The 15,813-nt window shown below is 50.1% G+C and overlaps 1 protein-coding gene across 1 annotated transcript in view; it reads right to left on the bottom strand.

Moving 5' to 3' along the window:
* The window catches only part of TCF7 (transcription factor 7), a 40,372-nt gene extending 24,817 nt beyond the window's left edge, over positions 1–15,555 (bottom strand). Inside the window, exons 1-3 of the mRNA XM_042781376.1 lie at positions 15,319–15,555; positions 15,105–15,171; positions 14,439–14,563 (exon numbers count right to left, since the gene is read on the bottom strand). Of these exons, the coding sequence (XP_042637310.1) occupies positions 14,439–14,563; positions 15,105–15,171; positions 15,319–15,555 (429 nt within the window). The remainder of the gene's footprint in view (positions 1–14,438; positions 14,564–15,104; positions 15,172–15,318) is intronic.
* Between the last annotated feature and the right edge of the window lie 258 nt (positions 15,556–15,813).

Here is a 15,813-nt window from a genome sequence, read left to right as displayed (position 1 = left end):
AATAGCTAATGATCGTGAGCATTTCTTCATATGTTTGTTGGCCACTTGAATATCCTCCTTGGTGAAGTGTCTATTCATGTCTTCTGCCCATTTTTTAATTAAGATTTTTTTTTTAAAAAGGCAGAAAATAACAAATGCTAGTGAGGATGTGGAGAAATTGGAACCCTTATCTGTTGCTAGTGGGAATGCAAAATGGTACAGCTGCTATGGAAAACTGTGGTGATTCTTCAAAAAACTAAAAATAAAACTACCATACCAAAAACTAAATCCACTGCCATTGAGTCGATTCTGATTCAATAGTGACCCTATAGGACAGAATAGAACTGTCCCATAGGAGCTCTGGTAGCATAATGCCTACGGCACTTGACTACTAACCAGAAGGCTGGTGGTTCAAACCCACCATCCACTCCTCAGAAGGAAGGTTGGGCAATCCTACTTCTGTAGTGATACTGTCTTGGAAACCCAAGGAGGGGTCGCTATGAGTCGGGGCCGACTCAACGGCACATAACAACAACAACAACAAATCTTTACAGAAGCAGACTGCCTCATCATTCTTCCATGTAACAGCTGGTGGGTTTGAACCGCTGACCTTTTGGTTGGCAGCCAAATGCCTTAACTCCTTTACCACCAGAGGTCCTAGAACCTACTATATGACCCAGAAAATCCACTCCTAGGTATATACCCCAAAAAATCTGAAAGCAGAGACACAAAAAGAGACATGTACATCAATGTTGAACCACCAGCCTTCTAGTCAGCAGTCAAATGCCTTAGGCACTGCGCCACCAGAGCTCCTTATGTTCACTGCAGCACTATTCAAAATAGCCAAAAAGTGGAAACACCCTAAATGCTCATTAACAAACAAATGGATAAACAAAATGTGGTACATACATACAACGGAATACTACTCAGCCGCTTGGAGAAATGAAGTCTTGGCACGTGCTACAATATGGATGGAGCTTGAAGACATTATGCTGAGTAAAATAAGTCAATAACAAAAGGATAAATATCACTTATATAAAAAGACAAGAAAAGGTAAATGTATAGAGAACAAAGTTTATTAGTGGTTATGGAGAAGGAGCAGGGGGAAAATGGGGTTAACAGTAATGGAACATTGATTAAGGATAGGGTAGCACAGCTGATTATTTTAATTGCTGTCAATAAGCTGTGTACCTGGTAAGAAGCTGAGTTGGCAAGAACTGTGTAATAATTATATTTACAAAATATTTACAAAAACAACAAAAAAGGCTGCTGAGGCTACTTATATGTACAAACTAACACTTCACGGAATTTAGTTCCCCGGTTTGGAGATTTAGAGTCATGGTTTCATGGGACATGCTAGTTAACTGGCCTAGGAAATGTGTTTAGTGCTTCTGTTGTACTTCCTAGTTCACTGCATAGTGTCTGGGGTCTTAAAAGTTAGCCAAGTGCATAACATACTACACAAAACATTGTTCCACCTCCTACTTTGGTGAGTAGCGACTAAGATCTTAAAAGCTTAAAAGCTTACAAACAACCATCTAGATGCAACAATGGGTCTTTCCTCATCCAGAGCAAAGAAGAATGAAGAAAACCAAAGACTCATGGAAACATTTAGTCCAAGCCACTGGTACACCATGCGATCCTCAGCCTATACAAACAACTATGAGACCAGAAGAACTAGATGGTGCCCGGCTACCACTGTCAACCACTAGGAGGGAGATCTATGTAGGAGATCCTGGATAGAGTGGGAGAACAATGTGGAACAAAACTCAAAATCGTTTGGGGGGTGGGGAAGGGGACCAGATTTGCTGGTCTGATAGAATCTGATGGAACCACTGAGACCCTAGCTGCCCTTCAGGTCTAGAACTGAACCCACTCCTATGGCTTCCAGCCAAACAAAAGACGGGCATATGAGGTGAACATTTACCTGAGGTAGATACACTCCTTGGAGAGAACAAGCATGAGAGAAAGAAGGGCTGCTTGTGCACAGGGAGACAGCTCAGGGGACAGGAGTGCATGGAGGGAGGGACACAGGGAAGAGGTAACTATAGGGAGGAAGTGGAGGGGGAGCTGTTGCATTGGGGTTAATTGTAGTCAATGTCAAGAGACAAAGTACATGTGAAATGCTATATGGAAAGTGAATTTGCTCTGTAAATATTCACCCAAATCACAATTAAAAAAAAAAAAAAGCTAGTCAAGTGGCCACCTAAGGCACAAAAATTGGTCTCTCTTTACCTGGAGCAACAGAGGAAGAGAGTCAAGAGTAGCAGAAGGATGTGGAGTGTGCGGCTAATTGCCTCCCTGAACAATGGCATCCTTTGCCATGAGACAAAACTGAATGATGTTGTTGTTGTTGTTCTTGTTATGTGCCATCGAGTAGTCTCCGACTCATAGCAACCCCTCCTTGGGTTTCTGAGACAGTAACACGACAGAAGTAGATGGCCCAACTTCCTTCTGAGGAGTGGCTGGTGGGTTTGAACTGTCATCCTTCTGGTTAGCAGTCAAGCGCCTTAGGCATTATGCTACCAGAGCTCCCAAAACTAACACCTAGCTACCATTACTGAACATTTTGATCAAAGATTTCACAGAAGAACCCTCATCAAAAGGGGGAAAATGCAGAATAGAATTTTAAATTATCATGGACTCGTGACTTTCTGGAGCCATGGAGATTGCCCTGGGATAATCTTTAAACCTTAAACCAAAAATATCCCCTGAAGTCTTTTTAAAACTGAACAACAGATTAGCTTAACTAGTGAAAAAGGTCTGCTTGAGCATTATGCTCTTTTAAGAATTCTCTATATGGGATCAAATTAGCAGCAGCTTGAAAGATTAGATAGGAACCTTAGAGGGCAGTGAGTTTATGTTAATGAGGGAGGAACAACTCAGAAAAGGACAAAATGGTTGCACAAGTCAGAGAATGTAATCAATGTCACTAAATTGTACATGTAGAAACTGTTTAAAAAAAAAAAAAAAAAAAAACAATCATATTCCTTCAGTTGCCATTGAGCAGACTGACTCATGGTGACCTCGTGTGTCAGAGCAGAACTATATAGGGTTTTCAGTGGCTCATTTTTCAGAAGTAGACTGCCAAGCCTTTCTTCCAAGGCACTGCTGGGTGGAATTGAACCACCAACCTTTCCTTTAATGGCTGAGTACTTTATCGGTCTGCACCACCCAGGGTCTCCCTAAGCTCATCCCTAAACATAGGCTTTTCAAGAATGCCACCAGTCCTCAGTTTCCTTTGGACTATTACCTGATTACTATAAGGGCAGACTGAGCTCCTGACTGGACTTTGATGACAAGAATGATGGGTGGAAAACAGTGTGACAGCAGTAAAGAAACTGCCCTCAAAATGGTCCAACAGGGCTGGCAGGCAGCTGCTGCTCTTAAGCAGCTTTCCCATGGGTGGGGAAGGAGTGGCACACCCATGCCCCGGGACTCCCTCAGCTTCCTGTGTCCAGCCATTCCCAGTGACTCAGGGCCCTAGACCATCCTGAGAAGGGAGCCTGGCCCACAGAGGTCAAAGAGGGAATACTGAGTTGAGCAAGGACAGGACAAAGTTAGAGAAAGGTGTTCACCTACAGCTTGTAACCTACCTTCTGTCATGTCATGCCTCAAATCTGATTCAGTCTTAAAATGTCACTTATAAATGCTTTTCCAGGTAGCATTTCTTCTGCAAATCCCAGGCTCCTGTATTGCAGCCAAGAAACTCAGCTCTTTTAGCCAGAAAGCCCTGGCCCAGACCTAAAAGGTCATCCCCAGGAGGGGACAGTGAGAGGCAGAGTCTTTCTTTGGGGCCAGCGGGATCCAGTGTCCCTGGTTCTGGTTCATGAACCCAGCAGGATATGGAGGTAACAACCAGCCTCCTTGCCTGCAATGCCCATCTCCACCCATTTTAGGGTAAATGAGGAAGAGCAGTGAGGAACACAGGCTTTGGGGCAAAATATATCCAAGTTCAAATGCTGACTCTGCCAGGAACTACTTGAGTCTAAATCCTGGGTCTGTCTTAAGCTCCCCGAGCCTCAGTTTCCTCATCTGCAAAATGGGGGCAATAATAGTAACTACTTTCTTGGCTTGTTGTAAGGCTCTAAGGAGATATTACAAATAAAAGCCCTTGGCCTGGCACTTGGGAAGTGCCTGACACATGCACACACACACTATTGTTATGGGAGCACTTTGGCTGTTTTGCCAGGCTCAATAGAAGGAACAGTTGTCCATTCTCCCCATCACTTTCTGATCCAAACCACTGTCCTTGAAAACTCCCACCTTAATATGGTCATCAACCATGCTCTCCCATCCATCTACCCCATACCCTGTGGACTTGGGCAACTGTCCCCCAACCCATCCACCCCATGGGGTCACCCACCACAGTTGGATGGCTCCCAGGACCACATACTGCTTCAAAGTCTGCCAGTAAGCTCTGGGGTGGCTGCCACAGCCAGGCATGCTCTCAGAGCTGGCCCCGCCTAGGCTGTGGCTGCATCAGCAAGCTCTCCACAGGCTGCCTCTCACAATCTCTGAGGGCCCACCCACCCCTCTGCCTGCCTGGCCACTGGGGCCAGCCACAGAGCCATCTGATTTGAATAAAACTTCAAACTTAATGACTTTCATACTGGTTATTTAAAATGCAATGTAATTTTCTTAAACACCCTATTATTTCCTTTGATAGCTACAAAGCTTCCCCCAATCTCATAAGCATGTTTATTTTTAGGGAAAAGAGTGGTTTGCAGTTGGTCATAGAGACCATAGGAGAAGGAACCCACAGAAAGCAAGGCAAAGAGTCAACCCTAGCAGCTCAGAGGCCCATGGTTGCCCTGCCTGCCTGCTGGGGTCAGCTCTCTGTCGGACACCAGTAGGTGCTAAGCAGCCCTTTCCTTCTCACACCAGCACACCAGCCAGTGGTCCTCTTGCCCACTGAGACCAGGTCCTCATTAGGCTGAATCCCATCCCCTTTCTCATGCTCCCACTCCCAAAGCCTGTGTCCTCGGCTGCAAGATGATTAATGGCCTTGGGGTTCTCGTGAGCTTCCCATGGGCAGTCCAGGCATGGACAAAGTGGAAAGGGTCCTGGGGCTATTAACACATCCCCAGCTGCCTCTTCTTGGAGGCTACATAATGCTTTCCCTACAGAAGATCTTGGGGCCTGAGCCCTGACCAGCTGGTTGAGATCTGTGCCCAAATAAAGCAGCCTGAGGCAATGGCTGTCCACACCAGGAGGGTGGGCGAGTACAGCCCTGGCAGCCGGGGCTTCCTGGCAAGGGAGGTGGCCTGGTGGTGGGCGTGCGTGCTGAGGTCAATTGAGCCCCACTACTGTGGGGTGTCCTCTGGGGGTTGTTATTTTTAGGCCCCAGGCTTTCATGTGGCCGAATGATGTGGAGTTTACAAAGCATTGGTAATGCGGGTAATGCGTTTCAGATGGCGCCCCAGTAGCCAGGGAGGCTGGGCCTGCTGCCACCAGAGCTGGGTCAGAGTTAGTCAGAATCTCCCAGCCTAGACACCCATCACCTGTGCTCTTCTTGCCAATGCGAGGTGGCTCTGGAGTAGTCCTTGCAATGAGCTGCCCAGCAAACTCTACCTGAGGCTCAGCCATCCTGCTGCCTCAGGCCTTTCCAGCCAACACTTTTCTGAACCTCAGAAAACCTCCATTTCAGGGATCATCACTCCCACTTTAGAGTAGGAGAAACTGAGATGCAGAGACGTTAGCAGATTTGATCAAAGTTACACAGTAGGGGAAGCAGGGCCCAGGCTCCCTCAATTTCCTTCCTGATCACAGTCCACTGCCCTGGGGAGAAAACTGGGCTTTCTGGGAGGGGACAATATGTGACCGCTGGCTACGAACTAACCCTGAGTTAGCTCAGATGTGGTAGAGTGGGAACTGCCATAACCATCCAAACCCCCAAGCCCACTGCTACCTGGGCTCTGTCCATGCCCAAAGACTCTGCTGTACACTTGTCATTTGGAAGCAGTGTGGGGCCCAGACACCTCTCCTACCCTTGAAAAGAAATTTGGTCATTTTAGTAGGATGGGGATGCAGGGCAGGAATTAGGGGGACACTTATTTGGCAGAGCATCTGCTTCCTCTGGTCTCCAGGGAGTTCTGGCTGTGGAGTCAGCCATGAGTCGAAGGCTGTGTATCACCAGTCTCACTCTGGTCTCTAAAGCAGTGCTTGCTGGCATGACCCAGGCAGGCAGTCTCCATGGGTGGGACAGGCTGCACAGGCAGCCTCCTCATGAAGAGGGCCAGACCGACACCCATGTCAGCTGCCCCAGGCTGGGGCCCTCATCCAGCAAGGGAAAGACAGGCTGCCTTGCTGCTTTGAACACAGATACCCACTACCAGAGAATTGAGCCAAGAAGAATCCCCATGCTTCAGCAGGACTAGAGAGGCTACCACCCACTGATCTGGGGACCAAACTCACCCAGGTTGCAGTAGGAGACTAAAGCTGTGGCTGACATGGGCCACACCTTTCAAAGGGAGGTACGTGTTTTCCCGAGTCCAAACCCCAAACATGACAGCTCTGTGAGACGAGACAACTACTGAAGGAAGAAGCTGACAATGCCCTAGGTTCTCAGAGACCGTTCCCAGACCTCTGGTCTACAGCCTGCTAAAGACAGTGTTACTCAAAAGTACTCTCCACATGTTGGCTGACTTACCAATGGGCCCTGAAATGGACTTCTGGGGTTCAGTTTTCCTCAGAAAACAGGGCTAGAACCCTATACTCATGATATGGAGGGAGTGTGAGAATCAAATAAAATAATGGGGAAAATGGAGACTTCCTACCTTTGAGGCACTCTTGCCTCTGCCAGCACACTGAAATCTCCCCTACCTCAAACCTGCCCTCTCACTTGGCCCTGCTGACACTTTCCCAACCACCCCTCTGCCACCTTGCCTCCAGCCTGCCCAGCTGCTGCCTCTGCCTGCCTCAGCCCTCCATGTCCAACTCAAACCATCTACCATGGGCACCACCCCACCCTTTCAGGATGCCAGCACATTGCATGTGCCCACCAGCCACTCCTAGGCTCCAGAACCAGCAATGCCTGGATATCATAGTCACATGCCAGGCCTTCAGTGCTAGCCCTTCTATGGCCTCACCTCACACCCCCACCACCCACAGACACTAGGTTTCAGTGACCAAGGATACAGAGGGATTTCTGCCTTCCCTCTTTTGCTCAAACTTTTCTTCCACCCGGAGGGTTTTCCATTACATTCTGTTTGGCCATACCTCCACAGTCTATATCACCCCAAGCCCTCCTTTCTAAGGAAGATTTCCTGGCTGTCCCCACTGGCCTTTCTCCCTTATGTGGGTCCCTTACCTAATAATTCAGGCAGAACCTCAAAGTCAACTCTCTCTCTCACACACACACACACACACCGAGGCCAGTCTCTGTCCCTTGCCAGGATTGAACTCTAGAAGGGGAGAGGCAGCCTCTCGTTCTGTGTGAAAGCAAGGCCAAGTGTATAGGAAAGGTTCAGTAAATGCCAGTAGGGGTCTGGATCCAAGATTTTAGACACAGCAGGTACTCTGTTGTTGACCAGCTGAGCACACAAGGGTCAAGGGTGGGCCAAAGCTCTCGTCTGGGCAATGTCCCCAGGAAGCTAGGGAAAGGGAGAGTGTCAAGGGTTCCAGTCCAGCCTCAGCTTTAGCAGTGCTTCACCTTCTTGGCACAGCACTCTTTGCAAGGGACATTCATACACGGTGTTGACAACCCCTCCAACAATAGCTTCCTCTTAGGAAGCACCTACTACGTGCCAGGTGCTAGTCCAAGTACTTTACATACATTATCTCATTCCATTCCACAGTAACCCCAAGGAACTAGACATCCTCATTATCCTAATTTTTCAGATGAGGAAACTAAAGCCAGTAGAGGTTAGGTATCCTACCCAGGGTCACATAAGGAGTGGCAGATAGGGTATTTGAGGGTGGATCTTCCAGATTCAATGCATTCCCCTTCCACTCTTCTAAGGGGCTTTGGACAAGTCTCCTCCCTGATCTGGCCTACTGCCCCACCTGCAGAAGGAGGGGCATTACTCAAAGTTCTATACACTGTACCGTTGAGGGCAGGGGTACCCTGTGACCTGATAAAACACCTGTTTCCTCCAACGGAGTCTTGTTTGTACACAGCAGCAGGAAGCGGCCAGAAACAAGGTATGAGAGAGTGTTACTGTATGGCTTCAAGACTGCGGCTGCCCAAGGAGACTCAGAGGGAGGCCGTGGTTCCCTTCTCCCCTCCATGAGACTCTGCTCACTCAGCCCAGCCCAGCCTCACCTCAGCAGTTACGCAATTTGAAACCAGTACCCATAGAGCCCTGCATGCAGCTCAGCTAAATCTCCCCTCTTGCAGAGGCAGGGTGGGGTATGGTCTTAGGAGACCCAGGAGAGGAAGGGCTGCTGGTGGCCTTAGAGGAGGCCATCCTCACCCCAAGCCCCCTCTCCTTCAATGCCACTCATACTGGAGTTTCAAAGCAACTGAAGAGGAGGGCAGAGCTGCTATGAAAAGCCCATTTGCTGGCTGGGGAGTTGGTCCAATGAGACTCTGGTAGAGAACATCAGGGTCCAGGCAACCAATCCAAGGCTCTTTGTCAGCCCACGGGCCTTGGACATGCTCCCTTCACCCTGCTGGGCTATCTCTCCATGCTCTTCAGAGGAGAGGGCAGGTTGCCCTAAAATTGCAGCCACCCCAGCCTGCCCCCAGGGGCAGGGTGGGGCAGGAAGCTCAGCTCCAACCAAGGTTCTGCAGGCTGGGCCTCCATAGTGCTTTCTAGGCCCTGAAAGGCATCAAAGGGGTAGGAACCACCTTCAGAGCAGACACCTACTTGGAAGGGGCTGCAGATTTTCCAAATGCCACAGCTAATCCCACACATTCCCCCCTAGTCAGGAAAGAAATACACATCAAAATAACTTCAAAGTCCCATGACCCACCTTCACAACAAAGTACCATCATCAACAACATAGCCCAAAATCCATGTTGGCTATGTTCAGACACTGCAAGGACTGGCAGAGTCAGTTGCAGGCTTAGAATCTGTAGCAAACTGGGACAACCAAAATGCTGGGATTCGTCCTACCTCTCAACCCCTTAATTCTCTTTGGGTATTTTGTTCCAGGAAAATAATCAACACAGAACCTAAGAAGTAATTTGTATACAGTGTCATTCCCACATGATGAAAGCACTTGAAGGCAACTAGTGAGCAAACTAAAAATCTCATGAGGGATGTTACAGATAACATAGGGGTTGTCCCCCCACACCAGAGGTCCTATCTTTCTCTATTGAATGCTCAGTCTCCTTTATAGGCTGAGGGAGGGGAGCCTCTTTCAGACAAATCTTTGGGAGGTAGGGGAGGATTCTCAGAATGATGTGAGTGGCTATGGCTCCCATCTTGTCCCCAAGGATAGCACTTCCCCTCCCACTTCCTTGGCAAGACAGGGCAGGGAAGAGAGGCCTGCACACCAGAGTGCCCAGGCCCATGCTGGCCTCCAGGTCCCCAAGCCAGACCCCTTGGGTCCAAAGTATTGACAAAGCCCTTCAGAGTCCAGTCTACATGGAGCCTACCACTGTGCAACCACTGACCTCAGAGGACCAGGATGGCAAGGGAGAAGGGATCAGTCATGGTCAATCCCCACCTCATGCCCAGCCACATGCTAGAGCCTCACTGGGCACCTTTCATATACTGCTGCCTTCAATTTCACTCCAAGTTTGCGAGGAAGGCTCCCATTTTTCAGGTGAGGAAACTTATGCTCAGTGATACTTCAGCAGATGGGCTCTCTCTGGTCCAAGTGTGGCAAGTACATCTTAAAGTGGTGCCCACTGCCTTAGCCTTCAGAACTACCAGGGTAGGCACAGGTGGCCAGGGCCTCAAGGGAGGATCTAGGTTGGATGGTCAGAAGAGGCCTCTCTGGGGAGGTGACATTTGAATTAAGCTTCCAAAAAAGAATGAGAAGGAACCTGGGGGCAGGGGTAGGATTCCAAGTTGAGGGAACAAACCCAAAGGTCCTGATGTGGGGAAGAACTTGATGCTTACTAAAGCCATCAGGACACTGAGAAAGCTACTGTACAGGGAGAGAGGAAAGAGATGGCACAGATGAGGAAGGGCTGGTCGACAGGGTCAGGCCACCCAGGGATTGAGACTGGTGAGCAGCTTGACTTTATTCCAAAAGCCATTCCAGGGTTTAATTAGGTAAGAGATGTGATCTGATGTGTTTAAACGATCCTTAGGCTGTTGTATGAGGCCTGGATTGTGCGTTAGGGTGGGTGCTGAGGGACCTGTGAGGAGACTGTTACTATCATCTGGGTGAGAGATGGTGATGACTTGGACATAAGGGGTGGCCATTAAAGTGAAGTGGGAAGACTTGGGATGTGTCTTGTGAGGAGCCCACATGCCTACCAGTCCCCTCTTGGTCTTCGGCTGTCACGTAACTCTACAGCCTTTAGGATGCTGTTCAATGGACCTGTCTTCCCCAGCCTAGGCCAGGGCACTCTGCTGGGACCCCATAGCTCGGCCTTCATAACAGCTCTCCCCAGCCAGGGCATGGTTTGGGCTCTATTCATCCAATTCCTCCTCTCAGTGGGGCACTTCCAGAGGTTCTGGTCCTTCTGGGTGCCCAGTTTCTGACACCTATCTTGGTGGTTCCTTCTTACCAGGGCCAGTGCTCTCCCATCACTAACCTCCCCAATAAAGCCCTACTGCTGTTCCCTCTGTGGGGTGTGTGGACGGTTGGGTGGTGCTCCTATATTTAATGCATCTCTGCAAAGCTCCCCCACACCAAGCCAGCCAGACGTCAGCAGCACTTCCTTTCTCTGCCCAAGCCTTGCTCATATCCTCACTGTCTGCTCTCTGAAAGCTTATTCTCATAGCCCTCACCTGGGCCCCAAACCTTTGAGTCCAGAACATGACCTCGATCATCAGGAGCTCAAGCAAAAATCCACTACCTCAACTTGGCTCTTCCATATTTGAGCTGATGCCTGACCCCTGACTTGTGACATGCCCATGCATCAGTATGGCTGTGGAGATCAGGGACAGGGAAATACAGTTCCAAATCTCTGCAATAGCCAAAAGGCTTAGCAGTTTCTTTTTCACTGAAATAGAATTCACATACCATAAAATTCACCATTTTAAAGTGTAAATTTCAGTGGTTTTAGTATACTCACAGCTTGTGCAACCATCACTACTGTCTAATTCCAGAACCCCAAAATGAAACTCCATACCCATTAGCAGTCGCTCCCCATCTTCTTGGACCCTGGCATCACTAATCTGTTTTTTGTCTCTAAATATGCCTATGCTGGACATCTCATATAAATGGCAAAAGGCTCAGCCTTCTTCCAGACTATGAACTTGAAGTGAAACCCAAAGAAGGGCCACAAGAGCAATGTTGCCTCATATTCTTCTTGAAATGAGAATTTGTACCAGACTGACTGTCCTGCACATCCAGGAGCCTGAGTTTCCCTAAGGGATGCCTTACTTATCCCAGAATCCCCTCAAAGCCCAGACCAGGACAAGCTCACTGCTCCCTCCACTCACTTCAGAGAATATAAAATAAAACAAAAACAAGCAATGGTACTGGCCTTGGCCAGTCACTGTCTGCAAGCCTACAGTAGATGCCTAACAAACATCAATTGTAAAATAAACTTTGATCTAGTTTCCCAAAACGGAGATAAGAAGCTAAGTACTAAAAACAAGCAACCTGTTTTGGAAAAAAAAAACTTATCTGCCTAGTGGCAGTTGGCTGTGAGGTGGTCAATTACCCATTGAGCTCCCTGCAAGATTCAAGCCTGTTTTGAGAATTCCAACATGGCAGCCACATGGGCATTCCATCCACACATGGGCAGGAGGTCCCTGGCATGGGTTTTCTGTCCAGGGAGGTCAAACGCTTGACCATGAAATCCTCAGCAGAAATGTTGACCATGGATCCTCTCAGAGAGGACTGAACAAAGAGCAAGGGGGACCCAATTCTAAGAACTATGGGTAGGGGCTGGGCAATACGTCTGTCCTCCCAAGATGGGCTCAGGAAAGCATACCTAAAGAAATCTGCAAAGGCAGTTTTCGCTGTTGGCCCCCACAAGGGGCTCCAGACCCACTGAGAGTATCTTTTCTGGTTCCAGATACACATGAACCTTGAATCAGATGATAAATGTACTCCCAAAACATGGGGTCAATCAATTTTGTTTTCTAAAACCCAACCATATTTTAAATGTCTACACAACTCTTGAGTAATGCAAGCAACTATCCTTACTTGTAACTATTAGTTCATTTGTAACTATCAGATTTGCTTTAAAGAGTCCCCTTTGTCCCCCCAACCCTCGGCATTCATCTTCCCACCCAGTGTCACTACCAGTTAAACTCTTGCCTCTGCCCTTGCCCCAGCCCCATGGAACAACTGAGGCCAGGGCACAAAAGTCAGTACCAGAGTCTGTCCTCCTCCTCCTATGTTTCCAGAAAGCAGACAGTGGGAGGTGGCAGTTGGGTGGGGAGGAAGGCAAGGGAATTTGCCCCTCTAGAAGGGGGCATGACATATAGAAATGCATCTCCTGTAGCCTGAGAAAGACTCCAAAGTTGGAAAAAAAAAAAAAAAAAAAATCAATGACTAGGACAGGAGGAGAGAGGAATGTGCCCCTTCCCCCTTGATCCTGACTGCTGGAGTCCACCACCCACCTACTCTTTGACTAGAGTGAGTCAAAGGACACCAAATGGTCCCATCACCCACACCCTTATAGCAGAATAAGGCTCTCCCCTCCCTAGGCACTCCCACCACTCGCCCACACCATTCAAGGAACTCAGGAAATGCTGCCTTTCCTTGCATGGCTTTGGAGTCAAGAGAGGCTGGAGGGGAGCCTGCCCTACTGGAATGTTCTTGGGCCTGGGTCTTTTGTCTAATCATGGTTACCACAGTGACTCAAGCCCCTGTCCAAGCTAACTTGCCTGCCAGTTGTTTGGCAATAGCAGGTTATGCCAACCTGGCCCCAAATCTAATCGTAAGGGCTTATACCTTGCAGCAAAGAGCAAAAGCATCTTTATTAAGCATCCCCCCTTGCAGGGTGGAAGGTCTCTAGGGAGAGCCAGGGTCAGTGGGCAAGCCTCCTCTCCCTCAGTCTTGGAAGGAAATAAAACCACCTCATATACCAACCATTTGGGAGCAGAAAGTCAGATTCAGACCAATATATTTATTTTACGGATGAGGAAATGGGGGTCTAAAGGGCAAAGTGTTCATTCTAGAGTCGGCAGTCTGCTATCCTGGGCTTCTGGAGGAGAAGCCTCGGGCCTGCTATAGCATGAAACAACTCTCAGAGACAACTCTCCCCCCATTCCTTCTCTGAATCCTGGCAGTCACTCTATCCTCCCGTTAGATGACCACCACTATCGGCCATTTGAACCACTGGCCTGCATTTCCTGCTCTGTGCCCCAAGACCAGACCAATCAGAAGACTCCAAACCTTTCACAGAGTCTACCTAGCTCTACTCTTATTCTCCATTTCAGGCCAACAGAGGACAGTCTGAATCACTAATCTGATTTTTTACCCTCAAATGCAGTATTACTGCTCCAAAGCACTCAAGAGTAAGCTCTTCACACTTTAGGTCATCTGTATCAATAGGCAGAAAAACATGATTTGGAATAATCATGAAGTCTTTTCAAAGCTTTAAAACCAAAAACCAATCTCACTGCCATTGAGTGGATTCAGACTCATAGTGACCCCCGTTGGGTTTCTGAGGCTGTAAATCTTTACCGAAGTAGACCACTCCGTCTTCCTTCCACGGAGCAGCTGGTGGGTTTGAACCGCTTTTGGGTGCTTAAAAATATTTAATTCACAAGTTTGTTAAAACAGTCCCCTCACCAACATTATTGATTTGAAGCATCTCTGAAACCCTTCCTGATCCTTTCAAGACCAAGCCAGTTTCACAGAAACCCACTTTCCACACAACACATTCAAGGTCATCCTCTGGCATGGACACACATGCCAAAAAGGACAAACAGCAGAATAGAGTATTTTTCTCCTGCAAAGGCAGGAGACCAGAACCAGGTCTGCTTTTCTACCCACTTCTCCCTAGCACCAAGGCTCAGGGTTTGGTGGGAGAATGTTAACTGCACAGCTCTGTGCTCCAACCACATGAATAACACTACCCTCACAGGGAAGGGGATCTTCACTCCAAAGTTGTCTGTGTCTGCTGAAGAAGACCTCACCCCAGCATCACCCAGCACCAGGAGAGGGCCAGCATTTGTTTGTGATCAAGCTGGGAAAAGAAAAGCTAACAGATGGAGGGCAGGGGGATGTCCCAGGGTGGTACCTCCTTCCTTCAGCAAAGCTCTCCTTTTGGTTCAGATCTGTCTGGGTGTGTTCGGGGAAAAGAACCAGTGCAGAATTTTCATCTATCTATTTGACAGTAGGCAAAACTCACTTCTTGTCCACGACTCACATACCTGGTCAAAGAGGTAGCTGGCACAGGGCGGACACTGGCTGCTGAGGCCACTTACCAGTTGGGGTTGCGGCTGGGGGTGCTGCCCTGCTCCAGAGGGGGGTGGGTAGTGCATAAGCAGATTGAAGGCTGAGTAGACCGTCTCTTTGTACATGCCGCTAGCACACTCAGGGGCCTTCAGGCCTGGAAAAACCACAGCTGGGTCAGACACACCAGCCTGGGTCGCTGGAACTGAAGTCTATCTCCTCTTGAGAGGAAAAACTAGAAACTGCCAATGGGTTTCCCCCTTCAAGTTTGTGACTTGAGAAAGAACGGGCTAGGGGTGCCCAGGGTGCCAAGTTTTTCAAGAAAGACACCGAGCCCAGGCCTCCCTTAGGTGGCCTCTACTTGACTCCCTCCCTCCCACCCTGACCCTGGCCAAAAAACCTTGGCCAAAGCTTTCTCCTCAAGACAGGGGATTAGTCAGTCACCTGGGCTGGAGGGGAGGTGGAGATGGCGGGGGTCTGTTTACTCCTATAAAGGTCAGGGCACCGGAAGTGACTCGAGGCTGCCTGAGCCGGGGAAACCCGCCTCCCCACACCTTCACTTTTACCGCCTCCTTGAGCTGTGGTGGGGGGCGGGCAAGACAACTCTTTGGCTCCCTCCAGTCATGGGCGTCCCCCCTCTTCCACAGAGGCCCAGGCCTTAGCGGGAGGAAGGAAGGCTGGTCCATGAAGAAACTCACCGTCCTCCAGGGACTCTGAAAGTTTGTCGGGGAAATGCCTCTGCGAAGCGTGTTCCCGCCCGAGTGCCTGGAGGGAGAGCCAGAAGGGCCGTGAGTGGGAAGGATGGGGACCCCGAGGCCGCGGGAGGGAGCGGGCGGGTCAGGGCGAGCTGCGCGCCCCGGGCGGCGGAGCTCTGCATCCGCGAGCGAGGAGAAGGCGCGTGCCGGCGCTCACCTCAGCCCGAACCTCGGCCTCGGCGCCGGCCCCCGGGACCCCGGCGCCGCCAGCCGCGCCCTCGGATTCGTTGACGAGCGACGACTTGAGCTCTGCCAAGTCGCGCTCGGGGCCCGCGGCGCTGTCGCGGCTCTTGTCCTGCTCCTCGCCCTCGTCCTGGAAGGCCAGCAGCTCGTCGGGCGCGCCGAGGTCGTCCCCGCCGCCCGCACTGCCCCCGCCCGAGTCCAGCTGCGGCATGGTGCGCTCCGCCTGCCCGGGCGCCGGGCGCGAGGCGCGGGGAGTGCGCGGCGCGGAGCCGGAGAGCCTGGAGTCGGGACCTCCGAGCCCGAATCACAGCGGGTAGACCGCAAGATGACTCGCTTGGGCGGGCTGCGGGCGCCGGCGCGGGGCTGAACCGCTCCGGGAGCTGGCGGGTGGAACATCAAAGGCGCCGCCGGCGGAGTGCCGGGGGCGGGGCGTGGACGCCGGGGGCGGGCCTGGTCGGAGGCGGGGCCA

Source organism: Orycteropus afer, unplaced genomic scaffold (assembly GCF_000298275.1).
Source record: "Orycteropus afer afer isolate SDZICR_OR568_19922 unplaced genomic scaffold, OryAfe1.0 scaffold00112, whole genome shotgun sequence".
Taxonomy (NCBI): Eukaryota; Metazoa; Chordata; class Mammalia; order Tubulidentata; family Orycteropodidae; genus Orycteropus; species Orycteropus afer.
Note: the sequence above shows the minus strand (reverse complement) of the source record. Positions and strands in the feature narration are given on the sequence as shown.